General features: G+C 39.2%; 1 protein-coding gene across 1 annotated transcript in view; it reads left to right on the forward strand.

Annotated features, from left to right (window-relative positions):
* The window catches only part of PLD1 (phospholipase D1), an 84889-nt gene that overhangs the window by 44153 nt on the left and 30622 nt on the right, over positions 1-10114 (forward strand). The window contains exons 15-19 of the mRNA XM_018553759.1: positions 1787-1915; positions 3287-3405; positions 3520-3633; positions 7356-7466; positions 9414-9502. Coding sequence (XP_018409261.1) covers positions 1787-1915; positions 3287-3405; positions 3520-3633; positions 7356-7466; positions 9414-9502 — 562 coding nt within the window. The remainder of the gene's footprint in view (positions 1-1786; positions 1916-3286; positions 3406-3519; positions 3634-7355; positions 7467-9413; positions 9503-10114) is intronic.

Here is a 10114-nt window from a genome sequence, read left to right on the forward strand (position 1 = left end):
ATTGTGGAACCTGGCCTTGGGGCGGGGCTAGTTTACATTTTTTTTTACTGTTTCTTTATTTTTATCACTTTTTATTTTTTTTATTCAATTTCTTCTCATTATTTTTTTATTTATTTAATTTTTGAATCAATTTTTTTTAGATTTTTATTTATCTTTTTACTTTGTTATAATTTACATTTTTATAGTTTTTATCTTATTGTTTATTTTTTATAACTATTTTCTTCTTTTTTACTTTTTAATCACCTTTTTATTTTTTTTATTTTTTTTTACATTTTTTTTTTTTTTAAATCAAAATCAAAATTTTTTTTAAATCAAAATTTTTTTTCCCAATAGATATCTATAGATATATATATATTTATTTTAGTAAAGGAATTGTCAAAAACTGACAGACCTAAAGAGTCTGGCATCTATTGGGAGGGTGGAGACTCAACCTTCTTTTTTCGTCAGCGGACTGTAAAAAAAATTCATACATAGTACGGCTAACGAAAATTTGGATTTCTTAAAAAGTTGATGCTTAACAAAATAAATCTTGGTTCAGGAAAGAAATTAATATGCATCCAAAATTTTCGTTATTGGGAATTCGTATTCGTTATTTCTGTCATTTGTCCCAAAAAACGAATCTTTCCGAAATGAATCGCATATGTCTAGTGTGAGGTGCTTGCAAGGGGAAGGAATTTATATCTATGTGAGGCTTTGTCTAATGAATGTGGAGATGTGTAATGAACTGTTGACCTCAATGCACTTCTATCAAGTTCAAAAAAACAATCCACACTCTAAAGCTTTGGTTTTTTTTGTATGTCAATATGATGAAAAAGTATATATATATATGTATATGCTATAGTTATTTTAAAAGAAGAATACATGAAGTAAAATTAACTTTTTGTTCCCCCTTAGTTTCATGTTGAAATTCAGATTAAATATTCATAGTATAAGATAAGCATTAGCTTGGTTGGTTAGAGATAATGACAAATGTTTACTTCATATTAAAGAATAACTTTAATATGATGAATTTGGGGTTCCGTAGCACTATGACAGGTGGTCATGCATTATTGGGATGCATTTCAATGTGTGTTATGACACGTTTACTCAGGTGCATGCTCATAGTGTTGGTAAATTATTATGGCACTGATAACCTAACCCACGCATTTCGCATGTGTATAACTGTGTCACATTGGATGTGACATCACATGTCACATTGCACACTAATACAAGACAAAATGGTGGCGAAATCCTGGGCATGCATGTTAACCCCTAACCACTGTCCCTGTCCCTGACCCCCAACCCCCACACAATCGCTCATGCAGACCAGCTCCCATTATTTCCCCTGCATCTTTCACCACCTCTCAATCCACAACCTTGCCTGTTCTTGAACAAGCACACTTTTGCTAGTATGTATGTATATGTGTATATATATATATATATATATATATTTCCAGCTGATGGATTTTCTGTAATGTTATTTCTAATGCAAGAACCTTCATAGCCTGATTACTGATCAAATCTGTTGAATTAACATGCATCAGTCAGTAGGCATGTAATGTGCTTTCCTTAGTCATATGAATACAAAGACCAGGGTCAGTTTACATAGAAACTTTTATTATGTAGTTATATTTTTGGATAGCAAGAAAACACTGGATCACCCAGTGCTTTGGTTGGAATCAGACCATGAACCCCTGCTCACCTAGGTTAATTTGTAACAATGTTTTGTTTGAATACAGTGTTAATATTTCAGACTATATGAGTGCTGCACATACTGACTTGTTTTTATATGTTGTGCTCATTACAGACAGGGGATCTGTACGAAGCTTACACACAGGTGTGGGAGAACTCCTTGGTGAAACCAGGTTTTGGCATGGGAAAGACTATTGCAATTTCGTGTTTAAAGACTGGGTACAACTGGATAAACCCTTTGACGGTACGTTACTGGTTCAAAATCAAAAAAGATTTCCATTACAGTTTACAGTTTTGTCAGGTGGAAAAAATGTTGATGCAAATTAAATGACCTGTTCATAATTGTAACTATGGATCCCAAAATAAATGGATGAATATAATACTGTGCTTGGGTTAAACCAATAAGTGTACAAATTTAGGCATAGCATGTATGTAAATCTGAAAGCATCAGTTTTAATGAAAATGTTATAAAATAAACTCATAAACTCATGACCGGCATGCAGCTACTGTATGTATGCAATTTAAATACCTTTTCAAGTGTTATAAATGTTTTAGGGGAAGTTATACACTAGCTCAATAAAACTTCATGTTCGAAGGCATTCGTAAAAATTGTCATTAAACAAGGTTTGTGTTTAACAATGGACATTAAACAAAGAATCTGTATATAGCAGTTTACCAAGTCCTGAAAAAAAATAATGCTGCTGCCTTCACATTTAAGTACATTTTCATCAAATCTAGAAAATACTGTTAATCTTGAGATCTAGTAGCCTTGTACCTTCCTGTTTTGTTAACTGAAGTCTCAAACAATGTTATCAGCCTTTAAGGTAATGATCTGTAAACTACACTGTCACTCCCCCTATTTAATAGAAATTAAAAGGGGTTGATTGTGGTGAAAATCAGGAGAGCAGTCTAGGATCACCAGGTGAAGATAATGAGCAAAAAAAGAAAACTAGTACAGCCGCCAAGTGTAATGATTAATAAGCTACAATAGTTAACATTTTTGTTTTTGTGCATATAAAGTAAACCTGTAGCAAACCTTATACATTATGACGAAATGCATAAGTGGATGTTACTTTCTTTGAAAACTGTATACGTCAAAATGATCAGTGTATCCAGAGATACAGAATGCTTACCTAGAGGTGTCTGGGCATAGATGGCTTGTAACCACCCTGGAAGCCCAAAAACCAGGGGTTTTCAGTTATTCTTACTCCAACTTTCGCATGTGTAGTCATGCTCATTTCAAGTACCTAGCAGACCTTAATAATGATCAGTGATGCTGCCTATTATAATTTAAATTTCAAGTATGAGGGGGAAAAGAGGGTCAGAGGTTGGCTTTCTGAATATGATGTTGACGTAACTGAACTCCATGGATTTCAGGGCGCCCTGGAATCCATGTAAGAGTATGTCCAGGCACGGCTAGCCCAAATGCTGTACCCAAGAGAACAGGTTCACTTTAAACTGCCTATACCATCTGAGAACATGCTTTGTTGCACATGTAATTTTGTCTTTTAAGTGTAATAGTGCTTATGTTACACAGATCTGGATCTTGTCATAATCCATTTAATGCTCTTTGTGAGTGCTACATATCCTAATTTCTCTTTTTTTTTTTGTTTAGACTTCATTGATCGATACCAAACACCCAGAATGCCATGGCATGACATTTCTTCTGTGGTACACGGGAAAGCGGCTCGTGATGTGGCAAGACACTTCATTCAGCGCTGGAACTTCACAAAGGTGGTTGTTCTACTTTACTAGTTCATTGTTGCATTCTAATTCTACATGAAATCTTTATTATTTTTGTAATGGTCTCCCTAAAATTTAGATTCATACTACATGTTTTTATTCTAGATCATGAAGCCAAAGTATCGATCACTTTCCTACCCTTTCCTTCTTCCAAAATCTCACAAAACAGCCAACGAGTTGCCTTATCAGGTCCCGGGGGCAGTGCACGCTTGTGCACAGGTAAGTGTGACATCTGACTTGATGATGATAGTCCTTATCATGGTGTTTAAGAGATTGAAGCACTGCAAATTGCCTGGAAAAGAACACAGAATAATTTCCTGATTTCCTTGTATTTTCTCATGCTGCTGAGAGCTTTTCACAGCAGGAAGCAACATGGATCATATGATACTGTTTGTCATTGGGGGAAAAACCATGCACAACGTACTGTATGTTTGAGATGTGGATGGTTGGATTCTATATACTATGGGACCAACTTTTCTTTCCAATGGCCTTTACAGTTGAGATAGCAACATTTTCAACCGCCTCCTCTAAATTTGCTGGCCTGATTGTGTCAAATCTGCCCCTAGATTAACTTCTTAATTTATGTAGGTTTAAAGGAGAACTATGAGGTGAGTGCTTTTCACTCGCCTCATAGTTCTAGCCGACCTGTGACAATTAGACTGTCACAGGTCGGCTCCGTAGTTCGGGAGGTGAGCTAACACATACCGGCGTTCACTCACCTCTCGATCCTGTCACGGCTCTCTGCCTTGACAGGGGAGGGGCTGGATTCCCCCCTCCCCATCCGTTCCGCCAGTCAGTGCTGGTACAGCTGGCTCTGCCTCTAGATAGGCAGAGCCAGCTGTCAGTCACGCAGCTGCGGCGTCTCAGATGCTCGCTGTATACTGTGGCGTCTCAGTATACCGCGAGCTACAGCTCGCGGTATACTGAGCCTAGGGTGACGGGAGGACGCTAACCCCATAGTTCTCCTTTTAATAGGATTTCCAACAGCCCTTCTTTGCTCTCTTAGGTGATGGTCTTCATGAGCAAAGGGTTGTTTCCTTAGAAAGCTATGCCCTCATTTGACAGTCTGAACCAGACATAAACTCTAACTCCCTGTTCCCACCTAGGCGGTTTTGCGCGCGCACAGATGCGTGTGTAAACGTGCAAAACATTAAAAGCAATGCATTCCTATGGGTCTCGTTTACACCTGTGCATTCATATGTGCATGCAAAAACCCCAACCGCCAGAAAAGGTCCATATACATTTTGGTCTTTTTTTCAGATTTCAGTGTGTTCTGTCCCCAACAGACTGTAGTGCAGCTGCAAACGTGCACAAAAACGTGTCTATTAAAAATTTCGCATTCATACGCACACACAAAGACACGTGTTTGATGCGCGTAAAAGCACACTGAATTCCAAACACCTATGTGTGAATGCAGACTAAGAAATAACCTTTTTCAGTGCTAATTTAAAACAAATTTCAATAGTTACATTTTGTTCACACATAAAATTTTGCTGTGTGCAGAATTCAGAAGGCCAGCTGATATTCTTGATGAGAATGTACCCACCCTAAGCATTCGTATACTGTTAAAGAAGTGTGGATGATCACTGAACATGTTCTGGGCTGCCCTCTAATCCAGGGAGCTGCCTTGCTGACATTGGCTGTCTGTGGATCAGTTGGAGTCTCTGCCATAGAGAGCTTAAGGCACAGTGCTAGGAGACAGATGGAGAGATGAAGTAGGACATGACAGTGTGGTTTCATGTACTCGTGTCCTGTTGTGTGTTCTGGAAAATATACTGTTTACATTATTCTTCCCCAAAACGGAGAACTTCTCTTCTATGAATAAAGTCTGGGATCATTGTTTAGGAGTTTTGCTAAGCAGCGAGACATCACAGCTTCATTTTATGTTACTGTACTATGACTTCCCAAGCAGTATGCCAGCTTAGTGATGGTTTTTCTTGGCCTGTGTTTATTAGGGTGTATGAAAGATGGCTTCAGTCATGTCTGAAAAATATGCCAGGGGAGTAGCTCTGATTTTCCAGATGCTGTTTAAGCAACAAGCGTAAACAGAATGACACGTTGAACAGATAGTGCGTGTCCTGTTCAGTCTGGGAGTTTAAACCAAACCCCCCCTCGATCAGTAATTATATTGGAAAATATATGATGTAGCTGGTTTCTGGAGACCAGAGATAACCCCACCAGCCTAGATAGACTTAGTGTATTTCCACTTTTGCAGCCCCTACTTTATGTGTTACATTCACATAGCATACCTTAAAAAAGATTGAATAATTGTTGCTTTTATTTTACTTGCTCTTTCTTTAAATCAGAACTCCATAATTAATAACACTTACAGTAGGGCTACTCCAAGGGTAAACTGTTTGTTTTAGTCTAGGGAGCTGATGGTAAAACTTTGAACATTTAGATAATTTTTAGTTGTGCTGGAAACTGCCTGTGGACTGCCTTCGTGAGGCCATCTGTTGGTAACATTTACCAAGCACTGGTGCAAGGTAGAAATTATTCTATTGCTGTTAGGCATTGTTATTGTATTTGTTAATGTGTTGCTAACCTGGACAGCATTTGGGATACAGGCTCATACATTATTCAGATTACTTAAAGCAGAATATCTTTTTTTAATGCAGACACATTGAAGTTGAAATAATGCATACAAGAACACCTACGAATCTGTTTCTTATTGCTTTCTCAATAGGTTTACCAGCAGCTGTTCAGGCACAGAGAAAGACGTGGGATTCTCTATGACCTCTTGGCTTAATCACTGCTGGTTGCACAGCAAAGAGGTCATAGGCTTTCCACACACTCCCAGATTTACATTAGGGGGAAATATCATCACTGCACAGAACAATGTGACTCCTCCCAGTTCTGCCTTCTCATTTGATTGACAGCTGTATTTAGTAAAACAAGTAAAAATTGGCTGATAAATGAGCAAAAGATAGAGAGGATTAGGGTGGCAATAGAACTGCCCTGTTACAGTCCAACAAAGAATGAAAGTAATTGCTGCAGAAAAATTCCTGTGTGCGAATGATTAGATCACTTCCTTCAAGAAAGCAGCACCGTCATCATAGCCTCCCACTAATGCTGAAGAAAGGTAATGGAATAGATTCTGTAAAATGACAAATGGATAGCATAAAATCTGGTTAAAGCATAGATTTGCAGGAACCCATGTACTATATTCATCTTCCAACTTCTGAGTGTTTTCATAAAAAAGACATTTTAGTTTGCTTTAATTGCCTCGAAGTGTGTTTTTATTATTGATATGTCTGTATGAATTTTGTCAGTGATTAGCAATGATAGAGTGTTTGAGTAACTCCTTTCTGTTTGTATTTGATAGTATAATATTACTAGTGTTCCTCTTCTTCAAAGCATTCATGTAGCAATACATTGCTATTCTCAAACTACATTCCATCTGTGTGCTATCAAAGGAGGGTAGAGTCTCATTGCTGGCTTGTGGAATATTTTAAAGGTGTTAATCTCCTAACAGCTTGTCTTACATCTGCAAAATAACACCATTTTCTATTCAGTTAGCTCCTCCTGCTGGCTATCTGTGCAAATTGTTTTTATTACTTTTAATTAAAAAGTGTTAGGTTTTGCGCAATAAAAATTTTAACAAACTGTATAAGGCCTGTAAAGGATGTATGATATTGATAAAGTAGCAGTCAGATTTTTTTTTCACACAACTAGGAAGTAACTTCTAATTTTACCCTTGGAAAGCACTGGAATTGTCATATGCAATGTGTAAATGCCCTGCTTAGTATTTATTAATATGTGTGTGTGTGTATATATATATATATATATAAATAGACCCCTATAGTTTAGATTTTACACAGCAGGTATGACCAAAATTTGGATGCAGCTGGTACAACACATTGCCTAGCTCTGAGCTGTGTATATGTCTGTGCCGACAAGAAGTATGATGTATCTAATGTTCCAGTTCTGTCCCTTCCTAGGTTCTCCGTTCTGCAGCAGACTGGTCAGCTGGTATAAAGTACCATGAAGAGTCTATTCACAATGGTTACGTCCATGTAATAGAAAACAGCAAGCACTACATATACATTGAGGTATGAGAAAATATAATGGTGAGACTGAGCCAGGAATGTGGGGAAATAGATCAGAACTTGGTGAGGAACACTCCTGAGGTCTTGACAGACAGTAACAGCAGCAGGCATTGATTACACAAATGCACATTTTATTGGTTCGGAAATCAGAGTGTAAACGGCAGTGCCCCTGAAGGAGCATGGTCAGCCGGTGTACACTTCTAAACATGTCCTTACATGCACTGCTCAATAGAGAGGATAGTTTGAGCATGTTTGAGTACACCAGTGTTTTATTTTACTTACAATTTCTTGTTTTCCACTTCCTGGTTTGCTTTGGAAAAAATGAGGTAATTGTGCCCAAGTGTTGCATCTTGGGAAGGTTACATCTCAGGAGAAAAGGCATTTTCCTCCCCTGAGATGATGTGCAGGGTCACATGTCCTAGTCACATGTGCCAGAGTTCCAGGAAGTAAAGGGAGATATATTATTCTGCCCTTAGTAAAAATGGCCTCCGTCAGAAGACTGGGGAAGAAAAGATAAATAAGGTATGCAAATAATAAAAACCTGGCAATTATCTAGAAGTACTGTATGTGTTTGTCATTACTAAACATTTTAAAAGCGTGTTTGTTGTAATTTTTAAGATAGAAGTAAAGGCACCGTTCGAGGCCGGAACGCACTGAAAGACAAAAAGCAATCCAGGCCGCGTTCTGGGCTGGGAGGGGGCCTGGTGGTGCAGTTCATGTCGATAGCACCGCAGACACGGCCATCGCCTGCAGTGTGATAGCCCGCACCAGAACCCGAGGTACAGAAATGCCCTCTGCTGCGGTGCAGTGTGATCGCAAAAAATGCTGCATGCACTATTGTTTCTGGTCGCACTGCAAAGGAATGCAGGGCATTGCTTTACCTCCCGGTCTGGTGCGGGCGATCGCACTGCGAGCAGGGGGGCGTGTCTGCGGTGCCATTGACATGAATGGCACCACCATGCCCCAAATCACAGCCTGGCTTAATTTCTGCAATCCAGTGTGTACCGGCCTCAAACTGTGCCAGGACGCACTGGGTATGGTGTGACTGGGCCCTTAAGACGCACATTGAATTCTATTTTTATTTTTACCAGCTAACTGAATTTCAGTGTAGGATTTGTTACGTAAAATGTATCAATGGGTTAGGAAGCTTGCTCAATCACTGTGAGCTAAACCACTCTGGAATAAAGCTTTACAATGAATAGAAAGTTTTCTTTTTCTGTGTTTGCATGCACCTCTCTGTATGTCCCTCCATTTCTCTTTCTTTATCCAACTTTCTGGCTCTGTTTATTATTCAGGCCTTGTGCACACCAAATGCAGAGCAGATCCGCTCAGGTTTCTGCACACGCAGTGCAGTGGGTTGTGCCGCGTTTTTGATGCGTTCCGGGCCGTTTTTGGAAAAAAATAAATATATTTTTTTTTTTTTGTTTAACATGGTGCGTTCCCGGCATTTGCATGTGTTCCAGAGCAGGTAAAAAAGGGCTTGCTGCAGTTTTTTTCACCTGCTCTGGAACTGCACGCTGCCATGTGAACTGGAGCAAAAAATACCATTGGAACACATTGGACGCAGTTTTGATCTGGTCTGCAACTGCTCTGCTCTGCACCTGCTCCGCGCTTGGTGTGAACAAGGCCTCACTCTTTCACAATATCACTCTGCTTCTCTTTCTATTTTCTTCTTTCCCTTCTCACTATTATTTCCTCAATCTTCTTGCTTATTTCTCTGACTTCCCTTCCGTTTGCTGTATTCTTGTCTCTCCCTCTCACTCCCCACTCTTTCCAGTACTTTTTTTCTCACTCTGATTTTCACACTTTTTCTGTTCCTTTCTCTCTCTCTCCCCCACTATCTCTGTTGTATTTTCCAATCGTTCTCTCTATTCCCCTCTCTTTCTACCCTCCCCCGTTAAAGTTTAGTTTTTCTTAAAAGATTACTTTTCATTTTTTTTTTTTCCCCAGAACCAGTTCTTTATCAGCTGCTCTGACAATAAAGTTGTGTTTAACAAGATTGGCGATGCCATTGCTCAGAGAATCATCAAAGCTCACAGGTATTATTTCTACATCTTGTCCACTAGTTAAATTAAACTTTTCTACACAGGATGAAAGCAAATTATTGCTGCTTAATTCAGGAAAGATTTATTAACTGGCAAATCAGAAGTGCAGCAACACCTAAATACCTATTAGAATACAATCTTTTAAAGTAGTGGTCTCAAAGTACCGGCCAGCTCACAAGTCTGGTACACAGTCACGGACCACGTACCAGACTTGCAGGAGCTGTTACACCAACTAAGATGCAGACCGCATAGCTGCTTCTGTGGCGGCACTGAAATCCTTTCACCCGGTGTCTTCGCTGAAAGCTGGGCGAAAGGATTGATTAGTAAGGTCTGCAGCAGACCCTACTAATCGCCACCAGTTCACCAGGGATCGATGATCGTGGCTCACAGCCTCCTCCCTGCAAGAAGGTAAGCAGGAGAGGTGGCTGTGTATTTTATTTTACATATGGGGGTGGGGGGGACTGGCAATTTTTTTATATTGGGGGGAAGGGACTGGGAATTACACAATTTTATCTGTGGGAGTGAGGAGAGACTGGGAATTATATTATGTTATATGTTGTGTGGGCGGCTGGGAATTATATTATTTTATATATGTTGGGGGGGAGG

The sequence above is a fragment of the Nanorana parkeri genome, unplaced genomic scaffold (assembly GCF_000935625.1).
Source record: "Nanorana parkeri isolate BGI_ZX_2015 unplaced genomic scaffold, ASM93562v1 scaffold129, whole genome shotgun sequence".
In the NCBI taxonomy this organism is placed as follows: domain Eukaryota; kingdom Metazoa; phylum Chordata; class Amphibia; order Anura; family Dicroglossidae; genus Nanorana; species Nanorana parkeri.